Source organism: Contarinia nasturtii, unplaced genomic scaffold, assembly GCF_009176525.2.
Source record: "Contarinia nasturtii isolate CC-2019 unplaced genomic scaffold, AAFC_CNas_1.1 Cnas_scaffold_688, whole genome shotgun sequence".
NCBI lineage: Eukaryota > Metazoa > Arthropoda > Insecta > Diptera > Cecidomyiidae > Contarinia > Contarinia nasturtii.
Genome location: NW_022198039.1, coordinates 22688 through 49856, shown reverse-complemented (window position 1 = coordinate 49856; position 27169 = coordinate 22688). Strand labels below are relative to the sequence as shown.

At 33.2% G+C, this 27169-nt stretch overlaps 7 protein-coding genes across 13 annotated transcripts in view; 4 read left to right on the top strand and 3 right to left on the bottom strand.

The window, feature by feature from the left end:
* Nucleotides 1–21: 21 nt before the first annotated feature.
* Nucleotides 22–4501, bottom strand: LOC116340446 (titin-like). The gene is made up of 8 exons (XM_031766935.1): nt 4265–4501; nt 2429–4200; nt 2218–2362; nt 1506–2151; nt 1098–1444; nt 820–1012; nt 522–749; nt 22–445 (listed from the first exon to the last, which is right to left on the bottom strand). Exons 1-8 carry the CDS (start codon nt 4332–4334, stop codon nt 148–150), a joined length of 3699 nt encoding a protein of 1232 aa, XP_031622795.1. The 5' UTR covers nt 4335–4501; the 3' UTR covers nt 22–147.
* Nucleotides 4502–5032: 531 nt separating this feature from the next.
* LOC116340451 lies at nt 5033–6303 on the top strand. Its single transcript, XM_031766945.1, has 4 exons — nt 5033–5229; nt 5304–5424; nt 5485–5666; nt 5745–6303. The coding sequence occupies exons 1-4, from the start codon at nt 5146–5148 to the stop codon at nt 6198–6200; spliced, it is 843 nt and encodes a 280-aa protein (XP_031622805.1). The 5' UTR covers nt 5033–5145; the 3' UTR covers nt 6201–6303.
* Nucleotides 6304–6325: 22 nt separating this feature from the next.
* Nucleotides 6326–10321, bottom strand: LOC116340450 (sentrin-specific protease 1-like). Of its 2 annotated transcripts, none has more exons than XM_031766942.1 (10): nt 10187–10321; nt 9907–10121; nt 9376–9467; nt 9249–9302; nt 8622–9163; nt 8464–8554; nt 8292–8354; nt 7650–7728; nt 7423–7563; nt 6326–7351 (listed from the first exon to the last, which is right to left on the bottom strand). In XM_031766942.1, exons 2-10 carry the CDS (start codon nt 9960–9962, stop codon nt 6547–6549), a joined length of 1923 nt encoding a protein of 640 aa, XP_031622802.1. In that variant the 5' UTR covers nt 9963–10121; nt 10187–10321; the 3' UTR covers nt 6326–6546. The 2 variants fall into 2 exon arrangements, with proteins under 2 accessions (XP_031622802.1, XP_031622803.1); XM_031766943.1 differs by having other exon boundaries at nt 8292–8318.
* A 326-nt stretch (nt 10322–10647) lies between these two features.
* On the top strand, nt 10648–12750 carry LOC116340452 (platelet-activating factor acetylhydrolase IB subunit beta homolog). Of its 2 annotated transcripts, none has more exons than XM_031766946.1 (5): nt 10648–10760; nt 10935–11021; nt 11130–11336; nt 11409–11531; nt 11604–12750. In XM_031766946.1, exons 2-5 carry the CDS (start codon nt 10962–10964, stop codon nt 11889–11891), a joined length of 678 nt encoding a protein of 225 aa, XP_031622806.1. In that variant the 5' UTR covers nt 10648–10760; nt 10935–10961; the 3' UTR covers nt 11892–12750. The 2 variants fall into 2 exon arrangements, with proteins under 2 accessions (XP_031622806.1, XP_031622807.1); XM_031766947.1 differs by having other exon boundaries at nt 10649–10760; nt 10960–11021.
* A 66-nt stretch (nt 12751–12816) lies between these two features.
* LOC116340453 lies at nt 12817–13763 on the top strand. 4 transcript variants are annotated; one of them, XM_031766949.1, is made up of 3 exons: nt 12817–12950; nt 13038–13215; nt 13288–13763. In XM_031766949.1, exons 2-3 carry the CDS (start codon nt 13051–13053, stop codon nt 13642–13644), a joined length of 522 nt encoding a protein of 173 aa, XP_031622809.1. In that variant the 5' UTR covers nt 12817–12950; nt 13038–13050; the 3' UTR covers nt 13645–13763. The 4 variants fall into 4 exon arrangements, with proteins under 4 accessions (XP_031622809.1, XP_031622810.1, XP_031622811.1 ...); XM_031766950.1 differs by having other exon boundaries at nt 12851–12950; nt 13020–13215; XM_031766951.1 differs by having other exon boundaries at nt 12877–12931.
* Nucleotides 13764–14019: 256 nt separating this feature from the next.
* LOC116340449 (ATP-binding cassette sub-family D member 3) lies at nt 14020–20916 on the top strand. Of its 2 annotated transcripts, XM_031766941.1 has the most exons (12): nt 14020–14489; nt 14591–14747; nt 15767–15879; nt 18408–18598; nt 18753–19031; nt 19095–19197; nt 19283–19329; nt 19395–19495; nt 19564–19595; nt 19666–20046; nt 20112–20277; nt 20337–20916. In XM_031766941.1, the coding sequence occupies exons 2-12, from the start codon at nt 14638–14640 to the stop codon at nt 20782–20784; spliced, it is 1971 nt and encodes a 656-aa protein (XP_031622801.1). In that variant the 5' UTR covers nt 14020–14489; nt 14591–14637; the 3' UTR covers nt 20785–20916. The 2 variants fall into 2 exon arrangements, with proteins under 2 accessions (XP_031622801.1, XP_031622800.1); XM_031766940.1 differs by having other exon boundaries at nt 14020–14747.
* Nucleotides 20917–22385: 1469 nt separating this feature from the next.
* LOC116340455 (midnolin homolog) overlaps nt 22386–27169 on the bottom strand; it is a gene marked incomplete at its 5' end in the record, with an annotated part of 22289 nt that continues 17505 nt past the window's right edge. Inside the window, 2 exons of the mRNA XM_031766952.1 lie at nt 22386–23531; nt 23610–25106. Of these exons, the coding sequence (XP_031622812.1) occupies nt 22824–23531; nt 23610–25106 (2205 nt within the window). The remainder of the gene's footprint in view (nt 23532–23609; nt 25107–27169) is intronic.

Below are 27169 nucleotides of genomic sequence, written 5' to 3'. Positions count from 1 at the left end.
TTTTTTTATAACGTTCATTTCGTCTTCGTTTATTGATTGCATATATTTGTCATAGGTAAAAACATGTTTTTTTTTTCAATTGCAACATAAGAAATAAACTACTAATAAAAGCAGTATCACAATTTGTAATTCGGTGGAACCGATTCGTCAGTATTGTTTCTTCTCTTCTTGTGAAAGTGTGGAATATAGAGAGCTAATTTGACGCATGACATCTGCATGTTTAACACCCGGCTTCTTAAAGTCCTTATATTTTTCTTTAACGAACTTTGCAAATCCATTTGCTTCTCGAACTGGTTCCATTATAGTTTGGCCGTCCTTTTTCTTGTTTAAGAAAATACTGATCATTCCGTGGCAATAGCTGCATCGGATGTTCTCAACCTTTTTTGATTTCGAATGTGAGTACGACTTGCTGTGGCACATATCACATTTATATGTATATTTGTATCTAACGGAGAATCACAAAACAAAATACCGAAGATTAAATAATTGATAGTGTAAAACATATTTTAAATAAAACGTACTCAATGTCGTAATTATGACAAACTGATATTGTTGGAAGCTCGGGAAAAACGTAATTTGCTTTCTTTGCCCATGATTTCCATCGAATTCCGTGCCCCTTTTCTCCGTTGAAAATCCAAGTGGCCGCATGGCACATCTCATGAATGAGTGTACAACGTAATCGATCTGCGCTTGTCAGCACTTTTTCACTGAGTTCAATGTGATGATTCTTTCCAGTGACTTTGACTGACCTAAAATTAAAAACCAAAGAAATCGAATCCGTAAACGAGATATTTGAGGGGATTTTTTTCTATCGCATACTTTGTACGACCGTGAAAACGGCCTGCAGTCGTTGTGAGTTTTTTATTCCATTGAATATCAACATTCAATTTGCTATCAAATACTTTTTCGTTGTACATTTTGTACAAAATATTTGTCAATTCTTCTTTATGAGGTTTGAAATTTTCGCGATATTTTTTGGCATCGGGATGGCATAAAAACATTGATGATTGAACTATCAAGAGAATTTTGAAACGATAATTAATATTCATTAAAATAAAAATGTTAAAAGATCACTTATTTAAAATCTGAATTATTACCGTCCAATGATTTTAAAAATCCGTAAGTTTCAAATGTTTTCGGTGGACTGTTGAGTTTTGACCGTGCGCTACTAAGTGGAGTTTTTGGAGCAAAAATCTTAGATGATACGGGAGTTTTGGGTTCGTCTTTTTTCAAATCCGTTTTCGGTGTTTTGTTTATTGACGGCGAACCAAATGTCTTTGAATCAAATAATTTGTGTGTGAATCTTGGAATTTCAATATTCAAACTAGGTTCTTCAAGGGGTTTCTTTCTGATGGATCTCGGTTCACTTTCAATGGTTGGTTCCTCGTCAATGTCATCGTAGTTATGAGTGAAGAGTTTTCGTCCAATCTTTTTCTTCGGTTTTCTACAGTAAATGCATAAAAAATGAAGTCTTTTTCAAACATTGTAAGAATAGATAAACTTACTCTTCATCATTCAGGTCAGTCTCAAGGAATTTTCTTGTAATATTAGCCAAATCGTCTTCTGGTACGTTATGATAGTTTTCGTCGACTGTTGCTACTTCTTCTGACGACAGATCCAAGTATATCAAGTCATTTTTTGAAGTCTTCTTTTCTGGGCGCTTTGTAGCACTCACACCAGTTCCATTTTTACCACGCACGCTTCTTGGCTTCGGAATACTCTCCGTTTCTGCATTGCTGTCATCGGTGTCGTCGTTGGTTAGATAGTTTGTGTCAGAAAAATCGTCGCTGCTATAATCTGTTTCATTTTCTTTGTTGCTTTCATCTTCTGAATCGAAAATGGGCTTTCGAACAACATTTCTGCGCGGTCGTGGCGTTATAATCGACATCTCCTCATGATCATCAGCAGCAACTGATTTAATAGCTGATTTTTTCTTTGTCGATTTTGGTGATGGCTTTTTTTTTGTAAGAACAGACGGCGAGGGCTCTATTTCAGTCTTTTTAGCGCTGACTGATGGTTTTAACTTTGGTCGTGGTGTATCTGTTTTTGACTTCATCACTCTCTTTATCCGCTCTGGAGTTTCGATGTTACTGATTTCAGCGTGGTCGTCAAATCGAGTTGAATTTAAGTTTGTTTTAATCTTTTGTTTAACTGTGGTTAGAAAAAAGCATTATGATTTAAAAAATAACAATCTTTTTGGAAATAAATTCTTCTTACAAAGATCAAATCCTTTGCTTTGTCGACTGTCTTTGAATACAGAAGGAGTTGTATTTACTGCTGTTCTCTCATCGGGTTTTCCCTTCACAGAAGAATAGCTTCGAATGACTTCTGGTGTTTTCCATGCATTACCATAAACCTTATGCTACATGTAATTAAAAGAATTTTAAATTTCCATCCAATGCTTTATTTCAGATCCTATCAATCTTACCAATAACTTTTGATCGCGTGCATTTATTGGAATATTTTTATCAACTTGAAAGCCGTCATCCATTTCAGATTTTTCGGAATCAATTGATTTGTTCATGCGTTCAGATTTAGTGTTTTGATTTGCTTCGGATCTATCGGTTTTCTTGTACTTCGTCATGCTCTTTGGGGGCACGAATGCAAATTGTTTAATTTTGCTTGCTGTTGTTGGAGTCTTCGTTTGAGTGTTCACATCATCAACTCTACTATTTCTGGGTGGTGTTTTTGCATTTTTCAAATCTCTCTTTGGGCTTTTCGATGATGTAAGTTTTGCGCTGCTGTCATCTGTGTGATTTGAGTTGGCACTTTGGTAGCCATCTGAGTTGCGTTGGCAGTCTTCACTCGATTGAATTGCTTCCGATTTTCTTGGTGGTTTGTTGTCCTCACTAGATTCCTCACTCGAATCTTCTACGATTTGAATGTCAAAGTTGATGTTAATTTTCGCTGCAATATTAATTGATTGTCCGTTGGCCGAATTAACTCTGATTGAAGTGGGTGTTTTAAGAATGACATTGCTTGATGTTCGCTTAATGCAATCAGAATCAATTGTAGTTTTGATTATTGGTGACGAACGTGAGGCGGTTAGACGAACTCCACCACTTTGCGACCGAATCAATTGTTTTGGCTGATCGCTTGTACTTTTGATTACCGGAATGTCAAAAACAATATTATTATCAGAGAAATTGAATTTGTTTTGATCAGTATTTTCGTTGATTTGCTCTTTGCGGTCAGGTTCTTTTCGTTCATTTTGTTCATTTTCGCCGTCATTGTAACCAACAGCATCATTGCCAACAATGCTTGACTCAATGACCTCATCATCAATGCTTTCTTCATCCGTTGTTTCGGGTACAAAAACATCTTCCTGCGTTGATTTCGAGGTGTGACTTGAAGAAAATGAACTGTCGGTGGGCGGAATAAATGGTGCCTCATTGAAGAATTGATTTACTTTTTCCATCGCTGAACTATCAATGGACGATATATTGTACAAGATACCGTTGTTGCTACTTGCAGAAGTTGGTTTTAATGGTGGTTCTTGTGAAATGTTCCGTTTTGATGGTTCATTTTGACTTCCATTATCTTCGCAATCCGTATCCGAAAGAACAATCACATCGTCGGATGCATTTTTCTCTTGACTTTGTTCGAATGAAATCGGTTCTTGTTCCAATGTGTCAGTGCTACTCAATGTTTGAACTGAACCAGATAGCAAACTATTGTCATCTTTTGTGTTTTTCTCCTCGGTATCTTTGTTCGCATTGTCGTGTTGCAAATCAAGTTGATCAAATTGTCGTGACATATTCTGAAGATTTTCATCGCTTTTAATACTCAAATTACCTGAGTTGGATGGTGGTAAAAAGCTCAAATTCTGCATTTGGGTCTCTAGATTATCAATTTTGGCGACAGTGCCTTGTGTCGTTGGCTGTGAAATTTCTTTCAAGTCCTCTTCAATCTCTTTGCTATCAATTGAACTACCCACTGAATCAGTGTCATCATCCGTTAAAATATCGGATTGATTATCTTCCTGCGTGGAATCATAGAGCAGAATTTTTGGTTTCTGTGCGCATGATAATTCTTCATTGTCATCTTCAACGGGTGGATCGTTTAATACATTCGTCATTGTGGTTCTTGTTGTTGTAGTACATGTAACTTTTTGTGTAGATTGAATGTTACTATCTTTTTGTGTATTGATCGATTCAACTGCCACAAATTTTGTCGTTGCCAATGTCAGCTTACTGAATTCTGAAAATTTATATTTTTAAAATCAAAATTTTTCGAATACATTTATTTATGTTATGCCATTTACTTGGTCTAATTGTGTTTGTTGGAATCGGCTGTGGGTTCACGCTTTGCACAAATTTAAATCGTGAATTCATAATTTACTTTGTTGTAACGTCAATATTTTATAATCAAATGTTCCCTTTAATTATTGTCATATAATATAGCAAATCTAGATCGCTATTTATTTGTTAAATCGCAATTCAAAAATATTTGCTATTGATTATCGATGATTAGTTAAAAAGCCATGAGTGACAGCCGTTGTTTTTCTTTTTTTTAAACCGAAATATGCGACCCTCAGTGCTGCCAATAAAAAGAAATAAACAATTCACTGCTGTGTGTTACCATGAAATGTGAATTCGCTTTAGGGGCAATTTGGCGCGTTTACTATTTGCGAAAACAAAAGGATCATTAATGTATGTATCCTATACGTTTGCATTATTTCATTTTTACATCATCAAACTTCAATAGAAAATAAACTTTCAGCGAAATAATGTGCGAATGAACATAATTTCAAAATCATTATTAGTTCATATAGTTTTCGAAATCCAAATTTGCTGCTTCATTCAAAATATTGGTTCGACCATCTTCAAACTCAGCAACATTCTTTATGTTGTTCTCTCTAAAATATCTTAAAATTCATAATCTTAATCATATTTATGTATTTGAAATTGTAGTTTAGTGTGAATCATATCAGTTGAATTGAACGTTCAATATGAAAATCATAAAACAAATCGAATTCATTGTCAATAGATGTCGCCGATGTTGTCATCTATGTGACATTTTCAAGCCATAACATTTTACTTGTCAAATTGTGATTGTATACAAAACAAGCAGTGCAGGAATCAACCGATTTTTAAGTTTAAAGTGAATTTAATTACTGAACATTCATATATTTTGTTGAATAAGATGAGGAACTGTTTCGTCCCACATTGTGACGCTTTTTGTAAAAAAAATGGAATTTTAAAACGGATGATGTTTTCTGCACCAAAAGTATTTATTCGCTCTATTGAAAATTTGCATGGGTTTGTGCGATTATTTTAATGTTTCAATAAATCTTTGAACAGGACAATTTTGAGAGCTGGAAGAATCGATTGTTCAATAAACGGGAATTTCGAGAAACGGATCGTGTGTGTGAGCGTCATTTCGACAAAACGCAAATATTGACCCATTGGCAACATATAATAGGTGCGTTAAGAAACTACATCGTACTGCGAAAACAAATCATATATATTTTCATTATTTCAGATGGAAAAGTCTGTGAACTAGAACGTGAAAAGCCAAAGATCAAATCAAGTGCCGTTCCATATCTCAATTTACCTGAAACAGAAATTATAGCAATAACAACAAACAAAAAACGTGCAGCCAAACTGAAACCAGAGCCCAAAAGACGAAAACAAAACAACACAAACTCCGATCAAACGGATAAGGTGCACAAAATTCAACTAATTTATCTAAGTAGCCGCATGATATCTAAATAACAGAGTATGTTTTCAATTTATATTTAGGTTACAAATATTCAGCACAATGAAGATGATGAATGTGACACTGCAATAAGATTTGAGGAAGACAACATCGAAGTTGAAAACGATCAAAAGACGATTGGTATAAAAAATGGCGGCGCAGATTCAACCAATAATCTAATTGAGGAAAAACGTCAGATTTTTGATGCAGTCTATGACGATATTTATGAGGTCGTGCTTCCGAACGAAAATTGGGGTATTCATAGAGATCCAGATCGACGTCGATACATTGCATTTACAATGTTTGATGCCATTAAAATGAACTGTTCAGTGGCCATTAAAATAACGAATGCATTTGATCTAAAAGTGTACGCAAATGGTGTACACAAAACGAATGAGATTTTACCTGAGTTGAGTGTGGATATTATAACAAAACTTGTCAATCAAATAAATGAGAGCGCAGAACAGGGATTGGAAAAAGTGAAAACAGCACGTCTTTGATTATTATAATATTTTTGTATAGTTAATAAGCGTTGCACCGAACACTACAAAAGATTTCATGTTTATTCAGAAATAAAAAAATAAATTTCATATCAAATAACAATGAATTTATGTTTTTTTATGTGTTTGTTTTCTAAAAAAATGGTATTTATTCACATGATTTAACGTAAATTTATTTTTTAGTTCTCTTTTCATTTAAATTGCAGACGTTAACACATCTATTTTATCATCGGACTACACCGTTTTTCGTTTGAATATTTGATTTCGAAACAGTTGTAGTTTTAACAAAACTTTTACATTACATAGGAATAAATCGAATGGAATTAGTGTCAATTGATGGGAGTTGCTAATTCAACATTTGGCCAGCGCAAATTTCATGCACCATTTTCATTCTGAAGTATTGCATGTGTTGCTGAGTGAAGACAATGGGCCGATTTCGTGTTACAAATTCCGCGTACATACAGCTAAATACGCCACAATCGCTACCATTTTCCTGTTGCGGAATATTTCGTACATTTTCAGTTTTCCACCCGGTCATATCCAAATCGACTTTCTTTTTGTCCAGACTCTCAGCTTTCAAATATTCAAATAATGCGGACAACACTTGATTGTTTGGCGCTCCCATTGAATCATAGTACTTGATAGTCTTATTTTTCAAATGAATAATAGCCATACACCAGTGAATGCCCTTGTGAACTGGAACTGGAATTACGTCATGAGCAAAAATGTCAACTTTTCGGGTCCATCGCCGAACGCCCGAGTATCCATTCTCAAGCAAACGTTTCAAGAAGAATGTGTTCATTCCGTGAACCTTTGGCAATTTGTCGTTATTTCGGCTACGTTCAGCCAGTAATTCCATGTAAAAATTAATCACCTCATCGTTAAGCCAAGTCAGTGGATTCCACTGCAAAGTTTGTATATCATGGCGCGTCACCGACAAATTAAACTTGGATATCAACACGGTTCCACTGTCTCTTCCACTGATCAATTGATGGACTCTTCGCACTTTCTCGTCATCTAAAGGTGGATAATCATTGACTGGTTCTTCTTCCTCTTCTTCGTCATAAATGATCGATGAGATTGTAATTTTCTTGAAAGATTCCTTCAGCCTTTCTTCAGTTTCGCGAGTCTTTCGTTCACATTCTTCGTTTCTGTGCAAAACAATGAAAATATAATTATTATTCATTTTGACCTTGAGTCACAGTATTTTTATTTCGCTTACTCTTCTTGTACTTGTTGTAGAGAATCTCGCCGACTTAATTGTTTGGATGAGTATTTTTCGTTCAGTGCTGTTTCCCACTTTTCTCCAAACACTTCCTTCGTTTCCAATCGCGTTTTCAATGAATTTACACGATCCACATTTCTAAAATAATGGTAAATAAAGATAATTTCCATAATGGCTCTAATTGTCTTTTAGCATAAATAATTTCAGTGCTCTGAAATACTTACGGAAGTGATGAAGATGAGTTGGTTGTTTTGTTTTCTCGCACATCTTGCTCATCAGATAAGTCAATGATTCCTTGTGCACCTAAATAACAAAAAATGTAATTATTACGTCTGTTATGAAAAATGAGCATTTTTCTGGAAGAAAAACTAAAACTGATCCTATTTCAAAAATTTCAAGTAATTTTGTGGTCGGAAAAAATATTCAGTCTTTTTAAGTCGAAAAGTCAAGGGGAATGTCACAAAGAACGTACTAGAATGATATAATTCGGAATAGGTCGTAATAGGTTGAAATAGTTTGAGGCAGCGTAAATGTCAACAAATACGCCGATATGGTGACAGAAACATTGAGTTTTCAATTCAGTCAGAAACATTTAAATATTTTTGTGAATATATTTTTTTATATAATTTAAATAAATATATTAAACATTTACAACAAAAAGTATATTCACAAAAATATTGAAATATTTCTGACTGAATTAAAAACTCAATTTTTCTGTCACCATATCGGCGTATTTGTTGACATTTACATTACCACTAATTCCAAACTATTCCAACCTATTTAGACCTATTCCGAATGATATAATTGTAGTACGTTTTTTGTGACATTCCCCTTGCGAAAAGTAAATTAATTTTCGTTGCACTTACTTGAATCATTAACTGCATTATTTTTAGCTGAAGAAAATAGAAAAGGGATTACTAGAGGAATTACTGTTTAGTTGTTTGTATCGAAACAAGAATCGAAAAGAAAAGAAAATGCAACTATAAAAATTTATCAACATTTCTATCTTAATTGAATCGAATATTAAAAGAAACTTACATTTTTTCAGATAGCTAAAACCAGGAATCATCTCCAATAACGATTTATATCTTGATCGACTTAAGTTCGATGGTGGGATCATTTGTCCGCTCTGTCAATTGTTCATTTGGATCAGCATATTTAAAACAAATTTTTATATTCATAAATGATTAACTTACGTTAGAATAAAGAGAACTTCCTTTCAAACCTAATGGTTTGGTGCTGGAATTGTTGTTGAAATATTTGCTGTTTCCAAGGATACTGCTGTGAGTCGAACCAAAATTCGAATTGTTCAGCATAGATTGACTGGAGGGATTTAATTGGCTACCATATTTTGATGATAGAAACATCGACGAATGTTCATGTCCATTAAGTAGACCACCACTCGTGGATTGCGACGCATTTGCGTTTGTTCGGTTAATGGGATACAAGTCAGGAACACTTTTGAAATTAGAGAGTTCGCTCAACTCTCCATATTTACTGAAATGTGGATTGATGGTTTGCTGTGGCTTATTGAAGTTGAGCGAACAATTTGAAGCCGACAGCAGAGCCGGAAGTTTCTTCGATCCATTGGTTAACGGTGCCAATGGCTGTTTGAATTTGCCATCCATATTGCCGTAATTGTAATTGAAATTGGGTGCACTTCGATCATTTGTCTGGCTTCTAGAATACATTGCTGAGTTTAAGAAGCCCATTTTTGCATTTTTTTGTGCAAACGACTCTATTTAAAAAAAAAAAAACGAGGAAAAAAATCAATAAAAATTTTATTTTTTTTCATACAACATTAATTTTAATTGAATACGCACCTGATCGTCGCATGTGGTTTCTTGTCGATGCCGGTGTGTCATATTGAATTCTACCTGAAAAATATCGATAAAAATATGAAATAATAAAATTTCGATGCGCACTTAAAATAGATTCAATTTTACTCACTGCCAATGTTATGTAGATCACCTTCATAATCATCACCATTTAATTCTGACATCCGAATTTTTTTGCAATTATCTATTTGTTCAAACGATGACCTAAACAATTAATTTATTTCAATGAAAAGAAGAAAAAAAAAATAAGAAATTCATATCACTAAAATTGACTTTTTAATTTCTGTTTGAAGGAAGAAAATTTGTTTTCAGTTTGACATCGCTTCGACGCAAATACTATTGCACACGATTTCTACGAAGTTGTCAAAATGTTGTTCTGTACATGTATGTACTTGTTTTCTATTCGATGATGTGTATGTATTGGCGTTGCTTGTACTGTGTTCCACCTTTAGCGCGCTTTACAATGATGGCATCCCAATCGAATGACAAGCAATTCGCATGGTTTCTTTTACTGATGGTTTTATAAAAACGACTGAATTCTTCATAAACAAATGAGCTCAAACATATTTCCAATCTTTTGGCCACTTGTATTCGATTGAGATTGAAATTTAAACGAGAATACATGCAATTGTTTGGTACTTACTTTCGTTTCTGTGTTTTTTTCCCCAAGAGTTCTCGAATCCGGGACATCACATCCATTTTGATGGCGATAAATTGATGCGATTCGTGATCAAAATATCAAAATAAGGAGCTAGGTGAAAATTAGCTGATTCGAAATCATTTGAATTTGAAGATTTTGGACGAAAATTAATGATAATACAATATCAATACACTTGCGACAGTTGTGACTCTCCAGAACTAAAACAAAGTTTATATTTATTTATCAGTTTGTATCACCAATCAATTAATAGTATAGAACTCACAATATCTCTACTATATAATCTATAGCAAGAGTTGATTTGTCAATAATAACAGTTAATAATGTGACTGAAACTTGCTACAGTTTCGTTGGTTGTGTTCTACTTTGTGCGGCAAATGAATGGCGACTTTTTCGCATTGTCTATGCATACATTCTAATACATTAAGTTGGCAGAAATGTTTGGTATCGATAATGAGACGAAATGAATGCGTTTAATACCTTCGCAATAAAATACAATGTTTTAAACATTCAAAGCAATAATAATTGGTAGTCTCCATAATAGCATCATTTTCAATGTTTATCTCTCATTTAATTGTAAATTTAAATTGTTCAAAATAATTAGAAAATGAAGATTTTAAACAAATATTTTGTTGGTAAAGACGCCACCTACCGCATGTTCGACAGAACAACAATGTCAATATGTCAGACGAATTTTGTTTGACAGCTACATTAATTATTATAGCAGCCAAACCAAAAAAAGAATCTCAATTACAGCGACGCGTGTAAAATATTGAATTTTTTCTTTTCGAAACGCCTTTTTTGTATATCGATTTGTATTATTGCATTCAAACTTTACGGTTAGTATAGTGGCCGATTAATTGGAATTGAGTACTTTTAAAGCCGGTTAGAAGTTCCTTGGGCGATTCGTATCGATAATTTCAAAACGACAGATTTCTTCCAATAAGAACTTCATCAGAATAACAAACCCATACAACTTGAATTCATACATTAATAGTAAATAACATTTGTAGACTTATTCCAAATAAATTTGATTAGATATGAGCTCTACAACAGTACCTGTACCAATTTCATCGGAAGATGACCGATGGATAAGCATTGTAAGCGACTCAAATTCAACTTTGCATCTCACTCACATTTTGTTTCTAAAATCTATTGAAAATTATATTTTGTTGTATGTTTGTTTGCTTTTAAAAAAAAATTACCAGCATAAACGGTTTTTGAGTGAATGTCGAGAAAAGGATGCGGAGGTCATATTTATTGGAGATTGTGTTTTAGAAACTCTTCAACACACTGCAAGTTGGAATCAGTATTTTGCCCCAATGCATTCGTTGAATTTTAGCATTTATTCAGATGAAACACAAAATACCCTTTGGCGTATTCAAAATGGTGCACTTGATAATGTCAAACCAAAAGTAAGATTCAATGTTGGTTAATGTTGACGAGGAAATTTAATATTGTACTGAATTTTGGTTTTCGTTTGCTAGATCGTTGTTTTATTGGTCGGGACGAACAATATCACTAACACCGCTGAAGAAGTGGCGGAAGGAATATTTGAAATTGTTAAAAATATTCGAGAAAAACTACCTGATGCCTACATTGTTTTACCGGTAAATGATTTGTTCTCGTATTAATATTAATAATACTTTTAAATGAAATGACTTATTTAAAATTCCATTTAGACGCTTCTACCTCGTGGTCAACAACCAAATAGACTTCGCGAAAAAAATCAACAAGTGAATAAATTGATTGCCGAAAAGTATTCGACAAACCGAGAGGACAAAGTGCAAACTGTACAAATCGACAAAGGACTGGTACAGGCTGATGGAACAATAAGCCACCATGACATGTTCGACTATTTAAATCTAACGAATACTGGCTATAAAAAAGTATTCGAACCGATCTACGATCTGCTTTCTCAAATTCTCAATGAAAACGAACCGGAAAAGGATCTCACACCATCTGAATAAACGTCATCTGATCAAGGGCATTTTTAATCATTTATTCGTGCAAATCTTATCGCTTGTGAAAATAAAACAAAAAAATAATTCCATTCAGTTTACAAACTATTGTGCAAAAAAAAAAAACATTTACAACGCTAAAATTCAACTAGCTAAACGCATTCGAAGCTTCGTGATTAGAAAATTAAGTATCTATTTATTTTTTACGTTTGAAATTATCTTTATTTTCTTCAAATATTTTAAGGTACACTGCAATATCATTCCAATTGAATTGTGAACGATATACAATAGCTTAAAGCAAGATTTTTGGTCTTCATATTTTTTAGGCAAATGAAATGAATTATTCAATTATATGAAATGAGTGTGATTTTTTCTCGTTTCGGTACCTATGAGATTTTTTTTGTTAGTATTTAGTTATGTTTATTACATTTAATACTTTATTTCTCATTTTGAAATCAAGAAGCCAAAATGTTAACAAAGGAAACATGGAGACAACGGCAAACAAACTAATAAGGCACCATTGTTAGAAATAAGTTTAAACCACGAAGTAGGCTTTTTCCTCTTTTTTTTCCCTCAATACACAAAATAGCTTAGCTTCGCATTGAACGAATTGAAAAAAAAAAACAATGCATTCCAATCATTTGTTAACTAAAATTGTATTATGAGTATTTCATTGGGAATTGCTCAGTGAATATCATAAAAATTGGAATTTTGTCATACATTTGATATTTTTTTATTCAAAGATAACAATACATCATAATATACTCGCTCAAAGACGCTAAAATATTTTTGAAATAGCTGATTGATAAAAATGAACTAAGAAAATGTTTATGTGAGAGATGCACTATTTTCATTGGAAAATTTAAATAAACAAAAAAACAATTTTTACCATGCAAGACAAATACTTCTTATTTGAACTAATCGCTATAAAACGATGTACAACAAACCCAAACATAACCATCTTATCTGATTAAACGTCAAACAAAAGTCATAATTATTGGCACGATGCAGCTATGACACAAGCGCTCATATTGCCGGTACACACGCAGGTTAAATATTCAACAATTAGTAAGATAAACAAACATTTTTTATTCTTTACACTTTTAATGAAGAAAATCAGACCATTTTTATGTTCAGATCACTAATTTTTCGCAGAAATTTTTGCAAAATGTCAAAACGAAATATTGAAATCAAAGCTCGTATCGCGAATGATGCAGAATTTGAACGTCGAGTTGAAACCGCTAAAAAATTAACAAACACCAATGGCGAAATATTAAGCCAACGTGATGTATTTTATAAAGTATGTAGTGGCCGATTAAAATTACGAACGGAGGTAGGAATTGACAGTATTGAGCGTAGATGTAGCGATATTCAATTTTAAAAGACGATATAAATTATCTTTCAGAATGGCAAGGCAATGCTAATTCAATATGCCAGACCAGATGTTTCCGGCCCAAAACTATCCGAATTTGATGTGCTTGCGGTTGAGGATGCCGATAAATTGGACCGCATGCTGTCTAATAGTGTCGGGGTGATTGGTGAAGTAAAAAAGTCTCGATATCTATTTTTGTTGGACCAAACTCGTATTCATTTGGACAAAGTTGAAGGTTTGGGCACATTCTTGGAGTTTGAAGTTTGTTTGCGACCAGAACAAACAATTGAAGACGGAACCCAAATCGCCAATGATCTAATAAACAAGTTTGAAATTGGCGAATCCGATCTTATGACCGGCGCATACATGGATGAATTGAAACAAAAATAAAATGATTTTCTATCATTCCAAAATTATCGCATTTACTAAAATATTGTTATTGTCAACATTTGATTTCTAACATGTTCAAATTTTAATAAAAGTATAAATAAACATTCTATTTTGCGGCATGGTTTGTGTTTATGGTAAATTTGTATTCGAGACATTCGCTGTAAGCATGTATGACGTTTAATCTATGTATACAATAGCACCCAAGTACTATCCATATGTTATGCACAAAGACACCAACATTCACATACCAATACATAGACTGTCCAATTTAATGCTACACGCTTGTAAACACACAAGCATACACTTTGAATGAGTACGAACGCTTTATTGCTGCTAGTTTATCGTACGATAGTCATTCGCGAATAAAATGTCATACCGTGCGCTGCGCATCTGCAGAAGTATCGCTTAAAATAATTCATCGCATTTGTTACGCTTTATATCATCGGTAGCTTTTGCCTTACGTTCTGCTTAATTGTCAGTGTAGTTATTCACAAAGCGACAGTGTGATCGCCTTTTCGTTCAATTTTATTTACTTTGTAAAAAGTGAAACTGATGTGAAGAAAATTCTAGCGATATATCACAAAGAAATTGAAACTTTCTTCAATTCGATTTGGTTGGCTTAGTTAAAATCCCAAAGTGTGTATTTTGATTTCCAGTATTAAAGTTCAATTAAGAATGTTGACCAAAAAAACAACAACAAAAACTCATGAACAAAAGCGTTATACATGAAATTGTATTGAGCTCACAGCAAAAGTATCGATTGAACGTCAACGACATTGAACTATTTTTGAAAAAAAAAAAAAAACACGTGCATATTGAGAAGCAAAAAAAAGCACTAATCAAAGGTGATAAATAAAGAAATTTATAAATTTGGCAAGATTGCCTATTAACCTCTGATCCGTGTAAATCAGCTGAAGTATTTTCATTGCAATTGTCCAAAATATAGTGCAAAATTGGCGTTAAAGAAACGAATAAGTAATTGAAATTGTAGCAATGGCACCAACACTGAGTAAACTTAAACAATACCAAAGCAGTTTAATCTGCTTATCAGGACTGTCGGCAGCGGCCTGGATTATCATTTATGGCAAAACGAATAGAAAATTGTGAGTTTCACTATCTATACATATATATAAATGCACATGAACGTCCAATTAAAGTTTATACTGAGTTTTATAAATGACTACTGTTTTCAAATGGTAATGACAATAGACCTGTTAACAAACACGCACCCACACTATCACGATGAAGCACGAACTACAGTCATTTTCATAACCGTGCAATTTGAATTCAAAAACAGTACAACAATATTGTAAACATTTTGCTTGGACTATATTCGAAACAATATTCGATTTCTTATTTTCGTTCTATAAATTTAATTCGCTCTACTAGATGTATGTGATCAACTTAGTGAACTTCTTATATTTTATACATGCGTTCAGTACAAACAAAGGTGAATACTGTTTAAATGTTTACTTTTCCATTTTGCATAGAATCTGAATGTTTATAGTATTTAACACGATGAACATTATATTAAATTGTAACGACCAATGACTTGCTATTTGCTAATCATCAATTAAAACAAAATGACCCATGCTTAGACAAATCGAAAATGTTTTTAATATACCAAATACTTTCGATTACCAATGAATCCAAATAAAATATGTTCATATGCTGACTCATCGTTATGCATATTTTAATTCCATCAAATGGCGATCATCTTGAAGAAAGTCTTGTCGATGCTCGTTCAGAGCCGGAATGGAAAGTTACTATTGTAGCAGTGTGTTATTGCGACTGGACTGTGGATTATTCATCAGTCGACTGTTTGATTATTTATTAGTGAATGAACTGGGGCGTCGCAATTCATGCCCAATGGCATCACAGAGTTGAATAAACACTTCGCTCATTAAGACAATTTGAAAATGGTGTGCAAAGGTTTATATAACCAGTTAAATGGTATTTTTTTTTTGTTTATTTACATAAGAATTCCAAAAAGTCTATCAACTTGTCCAATTATTTTAGTCGAACAGCTGATTTTTTTTTTTGAAAATTATTTCTCATTTAACATCTTCCTTGTAAACGATCTTTTCAACTTTTTGACTAAACCATGTTGATATATTTGCAGGAAATCACAACCGGAGGATCAAATTCAGTACACAATATCGGAAAAGAAGGATAAACGAATTGCAAAAGCACACGTGAATTCGATTTTCTTTCGGCAACTGCGTGAACTTTTACGTAAGTTGGGTCATTACTACAGTGTCCATTTTAAAGCACACAAAAGTAAAGTGGAGTGTTTGAATGCGAAAAAAAGGTGGCGGTGAATGTCGAAGATTAACATAGTTTCAACACAATTTTTGCACAGTAATAGATCTCCGACCACTATTTAAACATAACGAAAAAATACATTCACCGAAAGTGTAGTTGGTACGACGTTTTCTACCGATATTTTTCATTCCCAAGATTTATTTGTATATTTTTTTGTAAATTATTATAGCGGTGGTATACAAAAAAAATTGGCTGTCATTATTAACAGACGAAGTAAGACATGTAAAACAAAACTGTGCTAAAAAATATTATCTACTTGTGACTTACTCAAAATTAAAAGATAATTCATGGCTAATTCCGGCAATACACTTTCATATTCAGCATAAATGGCTACTGTAATGACTTTTAAATTATTTATAGGCTAGTCAGTTGCTTTTACAGACTAAAGAATTGGAAAAAAAATTAACGAATATGAGTATTGAGTAAATAGGTTTTAGAGTCTTAATGAGTCGAGTATAATATATGCACTCAACAGAAATAGTGTGTTAAAGTATAAATACAGCATAATTGCCCTTTGATTCGCAATATTCGAATTCTTTATAAATGAATTATATTATATTTTTTATACCGGCCAATGTGTAATTTAACATATTTGCGAATAAATTATTTTAGTCTACAACTTTTTTTCGCAAGTCAAAGTGTCGACAATCTATTTCTCGTAAATTAATTCATAAAACAGTGAAATCATCTAAATACGTATGTATTGAAACTTTTCGATTTTCTTTGAAATACAATGAAATTGTTGAAGCAATAATCTGCTATCATGCTCGAGCTTGACAAATAAAACTGAGTGCAGATACAAAACAAGATAATGAACCTTTGATAAAATTTCGTTAAATTTTAAAAGGTGCACCATAAAATATTCAGCGACGATCCTGTGTCATTTATGGCATGAAATTAAAAAAAAAAAGTTTCAGAAAAAGTCATTTTGACGTCAATGTAAAATTGATGGTAAAATACATGGGAATTTATTTAAAACACCAAACACGTATTATAAAAATGTAAAACCAAACATAAAATTCTATCCTTTGTTAAAGTGTATTCTTTCTCAATGTTTGAAACAAATGTTCTTTTCACTCACAATAGAACCCCATTCTATATTCTGGGTTATAGCAATTTTAAACATTTTGTACATTTTACATGTTCAACTGTGTATTTTCACACACTCAATGTGCTTATTATCTCTTCATATAGTGCAACGACAAAAGTACTAATCATTTCAATCGTTGATCGAAGCAATACTCCTTTATTTATAGCTGGTGATTGAGTTTCAATGTGACTTGTTAAATAAATAAAAATAAGCAAAAAAATCACGCCAACATTTCAACGTCATGTATTGCACTGATTCAAATTAAAAAAGAATGATAAGTCATAAACAATTTGCTTACAAGAACAAAATTGGAGCCTACAATTAAATCATTTCCAAACGTTGCGAATCGGCTGTATTTTGATGTGCTTGATATCGATTATGACGTATATTGTCAGACCGCTAAATCAACGACAACGATGACTTTCCATAACGAAAACGAACGAATGCTAATAACAACGGATGAATATATGATAACCAAAGCTGTAGCGAAAGGAAACTTGTTTTGCTATATGCTTAACACTTTTAAAGTTGATGGCAAATGTTTCAGTTCATCTTGCTGATTTAACAATTTACAAGAATTATTCATAAGAATGAATAAATTGGAAATCATCTGATGATTTGTCTATACTAAAAAAAAACTTTGTAATTTCCGACCAATCCAATTTAACCACTTTGAAATGTTTCTCATTGAGAATACGTCATGACGAATAAAATCATTTATACTTCAATAACAATCTGTCTCTTAATGGCCATATTGTTTAGAAAATAATGAAAATCGCTAAATTATTAATTTCATAATAACTACAAAGAAATGAGATTTTTATAATTTACTTTGAAATGACATTTGGGTTCGTATTATGAGAATGGAATATCTATTTATTCGCTATTGAATAGGTTTCATAATCATTTGTATATGATAATTCGAAATTCAAGAGGAAAAATGTTCAAGGTCGGTGCATTAATTTGAGCACAAAACATACAATCCATTGATTATACTCGCAACTGGGCAAGCAACCCAATTCATTAAAAAAAAAAACAATGTTGCGAGCACCTTTTTACGTAAATTTACTCAACTTTATTTACTCAATTACCCCCTCCTCTTCCTTTTCACTCGCTGCCCAAACGGCCCAAGATTTTGTCTCTCTGAGTATGTTTTTGGTACAAAATTCACAATTACGAAAGCCATATATTGAATTTTTATTGTAAACAAATATACGACTCAAGGACTGCCCGTGCGATTTTTGTTGATTCGTAAAACGCCTAAGCGATTTGCAGCGGTCAGTTGTAAATCAGGCGGCTTAATCCAAGTATTTTACTCAAAAATTATTGATATTTTTTTCTGCATTAGGAATAATCATCCCAGGAGCATGGAGCAAAGAAAGCATGTTACTTCTTCTAATTGCGGCCTCTTTAATAGCTCGGTCAGCTAGCGACATTTGGATGATACAAAATGTAACGATTATTGAAAGTACTATAATTCAAATGGATCGCCGGAAATTCCTAAACACACTATTCAAATATTGCATGGCCTTACCTCTGGTATTAATTAAAAATTAAAAATAATATATAAATATAAATTAAGAGGCCTTACCTCTGGTAAAAGTTTAATTTTATTAAAGCCTTACCTCTGGTATGACACATAGAAATTGAAATTCGCATGAAATCAAATATATTTTTTTTATATTCAATGTAGATATCAGTCGTAAATAATGTTCTTCGATGGAGTATAGGTGAACTTAAAATAAGTTTCCGAATCAATTTATCGAAACACATGTACAATCAATATTTAAAGGGTTTCACGTTCTACAAAATGAGTAATTTGGACAATAGAATCTCCAATGCTGATCAACTGCTCACCAATGACATTGACAAGTTCTGCGAAAGTGTTGCGGATTTTTACTCAAATGCAAGCAAACCAGTTCTTGATATTATTATTTATATGTATCGTCTGACTACAAATATTGGCGCAAAGGTATTTTCGGGAAAATATTTACTGAATATCAAATATTGATTCATTGTTTTGCCTTTCAATCAGACACCATCAATTCTCCTGCTCTATCTGTTTTTGTCCGGCGTCCTCTTAACGCATTTGAGAAAACCAACGGGCAGGCTAACGGTACAAGAGCAAAAATTAGAGGGTACTTCACAGTTCATTTTTAAAGAATTGCTATTCATTCTTTTGATTAATTTTCATTTTTTTCTTATCTCATTCTTCCCCACCAGGTGATTTCAGATATGTCAATTCGAGATTGATTACCAATTCAGAGGAAGTAAGTTTATTTCAATTCACGATACGATTGAATATGGTTTCCTAATCAATTTTTTTTTTAAATAGATTGCCTTCTATCAAGGAAACAACAGAGAAAAATTGACAGTTTTGGCAAGTTTTTCAAAATTGACACAGCACCTGAGAAAGTTCTTGGAATTTAAAGTTGGGTCAGTTTTTTAATTAGTAAAACGCTTTTTTATCATATTAAATTTTCTATTCCATTTCCTTTTTTCAGAATGGGACTTGTGGATAACATTTTGGCCAAATGTATGTTGGATATATTATGGTTTTGTGTGCGCACAGTAGTTTTAATCAATTGTAAATTTCATAATTCCAGATATTGCATCGGCTGTTGGTTTTTATACCATATCAATTCCATTTTTCACGAAAAATCATCCGCTGCTTGGTGGAAACGATGCACAACGGTTAACATACTATTACACGTATGGGCGTATGTTATTGAAGCTTGCAGAAGCACTTGGAAGACTGGTTTTGGCTGGCAGAGAATTGTCACGATTGGCAGGATTCACGGCTAGAATGACCGAATTAAAGAAAGTTCTGCAAGATTTAAACAGTGGCAGCTACGAACGTTCAATGATTAGCAATTCAAGCAGTGCTGATGCAGACATAGCGCCACGAAAAGGCATAATTGCATTCCAAGACAATATTATTAAATTTGAATCAGTACCATTGGTAACACCCAATGGAGATGTTCTGGGTCAGTTTTTTTTAAATTAGTAAAACGGTACTTCATGGTAGTAAATTTTGGTTTTTGTTTTTTAGTCCGTGAATTATCGTTCGAAGTGAAATCGGGTTGCAATGTGCTAGTCTGCGGGCCTAACGGTTGTGGCAAATCATCTCTATTTCGAATTTTGGGTGAACTTTGGCCATCATGGGGTGGAAAAATAACAAAACCGCCGCGCGGAAAACTCTTCTACATTCCTCAAAGGTATCTCTTCTACATTCCTTCCTTTTCACATTGGCATTAACCATTTATGAATTGTATAGGCCGTACATGACATTAGGCACGCTGAGAGATCAAATTATCTATCCACATACACATGAGGAAATGAAGCGACGTGGTTTTTCTGATATTGATTTACAGCGATTTTTGGAATTGGTTCAACTTCCATACTTACAAGTACGAGAACGTGGTTTGGACGCAGTTGAAGATTGGATCGACGTTTTATCGGGTGGTGAAAAGCAACGTATTGCAATGGCTCGCCTATTCTATCACAATCCACAGTTTGCTATTTTAGATGAATGTACGTCCGCTGTTTCTGTGGATGTTGAGGGAAATATGTATGAAATGTGCAAAAAGTCAGGCATCACACTGTTCACAGTCTCACATCGAAAATCTCTTTGGAAGTACCACGAATACTATCTGCAATTCGATGGACGTGGAAGCTATGAATTTGGACGAATTGATGAATGCAAAGAGGAATTTGGCTCATAAAATGTTCATACGGTGAATTAATTCTATTTTATACACAAAAAAATGATTTTTGTCTATAAACAACGTGATGGCTTCGGGTATAAAATATTTTTTTTTTCGTTTTTGTTTTCCACATTGAATTTTAAATAAATTATTTTTATCTGTGAAAAGAAAAAGTCAATGTTGTTTCAATTGTTTGAAAATGTCACTTTAAAAGACTGTAAGTTATTTTCGACGATTTCAATTTCAGTTTATTCAAAATCTTTAATGAGTTACAACCTAGACGAAATCGCCATTACTTTTCACTTAAGATAAAAATCTAATTTGTAGTATGTTTTTTTCCTCTTTGTCGGTGACTTATTCCTTTTGTCTTAACTTTGTAGCAAATCATAAAATAAAGCAACGAAACATATTCAATTATACAACGATATAATACACACCACGCACAACTACAATTGCACAATTAAAATGTTGGTTTGCAACCTAACTGAAAAATAAAAATTACGGCTACCACTACTGTTGCTGCTGCATATACACGATTTCCTTATACACTTATCGATAAAGAATGAGGCAATATTGAATCCATGAAAATCACGGCCAAAATAAAACCGAAATCAAATGAATCAATACGCTGAAATAAAAAAAAGGTCTCTATGTAAAATAATAAACGAAAGTTGGTAATGAAAATAAAAAAAAAATTACTATACAAATATTTTCTGAAAACCAGTTCACGTTTATTTACTTAATCGTCCACCATTACTTCAATCATAATAATAATAATAATTAAACTAAATTAACAAAATAATGCTAAATGTTTAATAACTTTGTGAACACAAATGCAAGGCGATAATTTGTACGCAGTGCACAAATCATTTTCATACAATTCTGTTCCCGTTGAATAAAAAAAAGATCAATTAAAATAACATAAAATAAAACTAAATGGATAGTATGCCTAATATTTTCTTAACTTTCTTTTGTAATCCATCAAACTTTCAAACAAATAGAAGCAAGTGAACAACTTAATGCACAGAAATAAAAAAAAGGATAAGAAAAACGAAAATATTCGTTAAAACTGAATGTAGAAAAAAATTAATAATTTTTTTTTGTAAATAGAAAAGTTTCATAATTTTTTATGTATAATTTGGATTTGTATGAATTTTTGAATAAATTCCAAAGGCTCTTGACAAACAATATAATATTTTTTGATAACTTTTATTCTTGTAAATAAATGAAAATTCAAAAGCCTTGTAAATAGTCATAAATTTTGTACGATTCGAAATCTACTTTTTCTCAAATATCTCAGTAAATTTTCAAAGATTTATTTTTATTTGTAATTAATTTTCTTTCAAAACTTTATTCGCTTAGCGATTATAAATCATTTAGATATTTTCCATCTTTACCATGATATATTTTGCCGAAAAAAAGTGTTTTAGTACCAGTTGATTTTAATGAATTAACAATTTAATCAAAATAATTCAATCATTTCAATTTACTTCGAAAGAAAAACAAATGTTTATTTGCATAGAAGTTGTTTTAGTAGTTGGCCGAGATAGTATAACACCAAAACTTGTATTGAAAGTATTGTGATAACAAAAAAAAAACAACGGATGCATGGCAAAATATTTTGGGTAATGCTTAAATGTACTGTGTATCATTTGTTTTGTTGATTTATTGTACTTCTAATCAATCGAAAGAACACTTCTTACTCGCCTAAAACTAGTATTTTGCTTCATTTTCACGTTTGTTTTCTCCTTAATTCGATTACACCTTAATTAGCGTTCTATCAATATGATTTTAGATTTAATGTTTTGTCTGATTTGTTTTCCATTTCATTTCAATTCATTTCACATGACGCTTCCCTAATTGTTAAATTTTCATTCGCAATAATTGGTATTAAAGTGTTGTTATTATATATATTTTTTGTTTAAATTTATAATAGAACTGTTTTAAAATTCAAAAGTAAATGTAATTCAAATTTTTTTATCTTTAAATCATTTACAATTCCTGACATATGGGCATGTTCGCTGTTTTATAAGCGGATGAGATCGTGAGACGATGATTTAAGCAAGTGTATTGACTTGTTCAATTGGCGGGGCTTCAACAGTGGCCTGAATTACGGTCGCATTTGACACATCATTTGGATTGGCTGATGTGCTAGTAGTTGTTGTTGCAGCCGCACCGATAATTCTTGTCATTCCACCATACGGTGTCGAGCGCATTTTTCGGGCTTCACGTCGTTCACGTCTTTGCTGCATTACTAAACGTAATTGATCCAATTTCGTTTTTGTTTTGTTATTCTCAATTTCAATATTGCTGCATTTTGTACAAATCGGATGGGTAGAGACGCTTTGGCCGCTTGCCGGCGATAATGTTGATGACAACGATAAATCCGAACCGGTTGAATTGCGGAAATCGAATGCGCTTGAATTTGATGTGTCTAATGTACTAGTCGAACTATTTAATGATTGATTTGGTGACACTGCTGGCGTAACGGGTGCTGAGCTGCTCATTGGCATTTGACATTGACGGCAATCAATTGATCTATTTGTTGAAATGGGTGTCGATGGCAACGATGCCGATTTTGACGATTGAACTGAGTCATTGGTAACATAAATATGACGACTGGTACTGCGAGATGCTTTTATACATTCACCATTGCATCCAGATTTACTAGATGACATCGTACATTTGGAACAATGCGAACGTTGCTGATGGGATTGAGCACTGCCAGCACTTGTACTGCTTATTCGCTTTGACGACGATGACGACTGTAAACATTGAAACAAAAGATCAATTAGTATTACTTATTTATGAGCCATGAAATGAATGACTATCGAAATACTTACATATTTGCGAGAGTGATGAGCGGGTTCAAAGCTGATTCGAGCACCACGACTATAATGAGGTGTTGCGCTTAGCAAATCATTAAGGATATGAATAACGGTTGAAATATCGCGTTTTGGTCGACCGTAACGATCCTGCAAAGCAGGGTTGAGGGTGCCCGAAAATGTGCCAGAGTAAATGCCTCGTCCATGATTTCGCATCGATTCAATGACAGCACCTGAACCAAAACCAGCTACAGCGCTACTCTGATGAGATCCGCTACTCGAATTGGTTGGTGTATTATTTGAACGTGTACGTTTTTCATCATTTATAGCTATGGCCGATGCATCACCTTTACTACTGAACAGTTCTTTTGATAATTTCCGAAGAGTTTTGGTCAGATTGAGTGATGCTTCAGTATCGGACACCGTATCGAGGCTATTGCCAGCAGTGGTGTCAATTATATTTATGGGCTGATCAACTGAGAGCTCACTTTGCAACGATTTTGCCGTGACCATTTTGGCAATTCCTTGTTCAGCATGTGAAATGCTCTCCGAACTTTTCGAACGACGCAAATTTGATGCATCGGTTGCTGCCTGAGCAGAACTTTGAATGGCTTGAGATCCGCTTGACTTTACTTTTGCAATTGGATTGTTCAGAGTTTTATGGAGTAGCGCTGAGGATCGTGTGGCGGTGGTAGTGGTGGTGGTGGTTGTTTTCAGTTCGGTGTGATTTATGTACTTTTTATGCTGTACCTGATGACGGGTTCGCGAATATTGACAATTTATATCACAGCCAGATGAAGAGCTGCTACTGCTCTCAACTGATTTACATGGGCATGAGGTAAGTTTGTTGCTGGCAGTCGGTGTATTCATCGGAATGTTTTGCAACGAAGATGTTTTTATCGGTCCAGAAACTAAGTTTGACAGTGACTTGATTGGTGACTGTTCCAAAAGTGAATCAACTTCGTTACTAACCATACTGGCATCTACGTCGGCGTCATTGATTGTTTTAGTTTCAGTTTTCTCTTTGCTAAGTGAACTAACGATTGTGTGTAGTTCTTCGAATTCATTTTTCGACTCAATCAAATCAGAGGCGCGACTGGTAGACGCTTGGGGTGACAACACAACTTCATGGCGATTTCGATATTTTTCGGGTATTTGATCTGATGATAGGGATTTGTACATATGATTGGCATTTGTGAATCTAATGGGAGTTGAATTTGTACTGGACGATTGTTGGGCCAATGACGACGATGATGACGGACGTGCCGATGATGAAGTCTTCGACCGAAATATGCTACGTGTTCGAGATGAATTAACTGATCCAGTCGAACCGGTTGAGGTAGATGCATTCGAATTTGTTGGATTTACAGTGCTCAATTGTAATTGAATCAGCATCATGTGATCACCTAAACGCATACTCAAATTCAATGGCGTTTTCCCGCTAAGAAAATCGTTCACTTGTGAATCGTTCAACGATTCCAAAGCTTGCATCACCGTATTCTCTGGACGTTGCGCCTATTAAAGTGGAAAAACAAACAACACTTCATTAGAATATATGTATATTTTGTACTAAATATAAATTATGTTTTATGAAATAAATCAATCAATCTAAAAATAAAGTTACACCAAGAATTCAATTTGATCTAGTTTACAAATCAAACAGTTGTGCGCACTAAGTGAGTTATTTCAGATAGAAATCCCAAGTAATTAGAGTAAATATTTTGCGGCCAGCCTAGCCAACTCGTAATCAAGCAATAAAACATTTTATACGAACATAAAAAAAAATGTCTCGGGTAATAAATTGTCACACCAAAGTTCCTTTCTATCAACCGATCTAGTTGTTATTGTTCACCAAACAACCGTAAAAACAACTGTTGTTCGTTAATCAATTCCTTTAGATGCGATTAAAAACGTGCTTTTCTGAATGATCCAGAGAAAAAAAAATTATTTATCGAGTTATTAAAAAAGTGACTTGATTTCAAATGCACACTTTGCATTAATAATAATTAACATCCGAACGTGCGTCGCCATTTCAAATTCAAGCAATTTCTTTTTTATCTGTACGCTCCTTCGATTTTAGTTTGGTTACGTGGTTTATTTCATTGAAAGGTATTTTGATGCTTAGCCAAAGCAAATAACAAACAGTCACAGTAACCAACTGATTTAATTGCAAAAAAAAGACAAAATAGAATACAAATATCAGAGAATTAAAATAACAGTTTTAACGGAACACAGTACGTAATGTGTGTCAAATGATCGGTTGCTGAAAAATTCTAATCGGTTGCTTTCCATAGTAATGGCTAACTAGTATTCGCTTTTTCAATTCGGTAATATTTTATAGTCGAATTAATTTATTCGCTCTAATGATAATACCATGTGTATCATCAGTATTTGCAAAAACCGTTTTCTAAGTAGCTAACCGGCTAAGATTTGTTAATTAATCGATGTAATTCTGATTGGTTTTATTTTTATTTAAAAAAAATGAAATATGAGATAAAAAGAAAACCCCCTCAGCTGAAACCAGTCTGTTTCTTAAACGTTTTGATTGAAGATGATGAATGTGAGATAACAGATCGTTCAATATAAATGACATGTATGTGCATCTATAGACTATAGGCGTAGACTATATGCTTGCTTCTACATTGGCACTACATTCATTTAAACACATTGCTGCTTGGTCATTTATTTAGTGCTTAACCGATTTTAAGTTTGACGACAACGACCGCGAATGTAAAGCGCACGAAGATCGTGAGTTGTGAATCGTTGACAATCCATAAAAACACTTTTGAGCTGCAAACAGTTACAGCATTTTAAGCTGAATTAAAAAAAAATTATTCAACTAACTGTTTATATCATTTTTGCTATAAATTTTTTCATTGCATAACATTTTATTACCTTCTCAAAGAAAATTTTTCTGTTCAAATAATTTCTTCGACTTTTTATAGCAAGATATCTGATGTTAGTTAAAAATTGTCACCAAAAACCAAAGGCAGAAAGGTGCGAAAAGAGAGTGTGCGTGCGAAACAGCGAAAATCCATAAAATTAAATTGAATACCGATGCGGAATGAAAAACAGAAATACGCATGTTTTATGTTTATTTTTTTTTCAGTTTTCATATCATTAATTTCTTTACACGTGCCCATTATAAGTTCATATACAAAAACCATATAAAGTCGCAAAGATATGTGATACCTATGAACAAATTTGCCTTGAATTTGTTTAACTGCTGACTACTCATAACGTACGACGTACGTACATTTTCATTTTTCAAAATAACTTAAAATTTAACTGGAAAATAAAAACAATTCATTTCTATTGGGGCAAATACAACTTGAATTTATCGAAAAGAGATTCAAATAGTATACGGTTGCGTTAACGTTGCATTATATTGATCTTTATCACGGAAGTTCATAGGTTAAAAGTATCAATATTCTGGTTTTAGTCATCAAAATTTCGAACGGAAAAATAGTGAATTAAGCATTTTCATTTCAAATTATAGGCAACGAAAAATAATAATATTATTTATAATTTTAATAATATTTATTCACCGCCAAAACTGGCTGAATCTTTTGAGTTTG

Bases quoted from the DNA above. Each gene is read 5' to 3' on its own strand.
- LOC116340451 (XM_031766945.1), top strand. From the start codon at position 5,146: ATGAGGAACTGTTTCGTCCCACATTGTGACGCTTTTTGTAAAAAAAAT. The intron at 5,230-5,303 runs GTATTTATTCGC...ATCTTTGAACAG, and splicing joins TGATGTTTTCTGCACCAAAA to GACAATTTTGAGAGCTGGAA. The intron at 5,667-5,744 runs GTGCACAAAATT...ATTTATATTTAG, and splicing joins ACTCCGATCAAACGGATAAG to GTTACAAATATTCAGCACAA.
- LOC116340452 (XM_031766946.1), top strand. From the start codon at position 10,962: ATGAGCTCTACAACAGTACCTGTACCAATTTCATCGGAAGATGACCGA. The intron at 11,022-11,129 runs GTAAGCGACTCA...AAAAATTACCAG, and splicing joins ATGACCGATGGATAAGCATT to CATAAACGGTTTTTGAGTGA. The intron at 11,337-11,408 runs GTAAGATTCAAT...TTCGTTTGCTAG, and splicing joins TTGATAATGTCAAACCAAAA to ATCGTTGTTTTATTGGTCGG.
- LOC116340449 (XM_031766941.1), top strand. From the start codon at position 14,638: ATGGCACCAACACTGAGTAAACTTAAACAATACCAAAGCAGTTTAATC. The intron at 18,599-18,752 runs GTATTAATTAAA...TATTCAATGTAG, and splicing joins ATTGCATGGCCTTACCTCTG to ATATCAGTCGTAAATAATGT. The intron at 19,032-19,094 runs GTATTTTCGGGA...CCTTTCAATCAG, and splicing joins CTACAAATATTGGCGCAAAG to ACACCATCAATTCTCCTGCT.
- LOC116340446 (XM_031766935.1), bottom strand. From the start codon at position 4,334: ATGAATTCACGATTTAAATTTGTGCAAAGCGTGAACCCACAGCCGATT. The intron at 1,445-1,505 runs GTAAGTTTATCT...CATTTACTGTAG, and splicing joins ACTGACCTGAATGATGAAGA to AAAACCGAAGAAAAAGATTG. The intron at 1,013-1,097 runs GTAATAATTCAG...TTCTCTTGATAG, and splicing joins ATTTTTAAAATCATTGGACG to TTCAATCATCAATGTTTTTA.
- LOC116340450 (XM_031766942.1), bottom strand. From the start codon at position 9,962: ATGGATGTGATGTCCCGGATTCGAGAACTCTTGGGGAAAAAAACACAG. The intron at 9,303-9,375 runs GTGAGTAAAATT...GATATTTTTCAG, and splicing joins TGATCTACATAACATTGGCA to GTAGAATTCAATATGACACA. The intron at 7,729-8,291 runs GTAAGTGCAACG...TTTGTTATTTAG, and splicing joins TAATGCAGTTAATGATTCAA to GTGCACAAGGAATCATTGAC.
- LOC116340453 (XM_031766948.1), top strand. From the start codon at position 13,012: ATGTTCAGATCACTAATTTTTCGCAGAAATTTTTGCAAAATGTCAAAA. The intron at 13,216-13,287 runs GTAGGAATTGAC...ATTATCTTTCAG, and splicing joins GATTAAAATTACGAACGGAG to AATGGCAAGGCAATGCTAAT.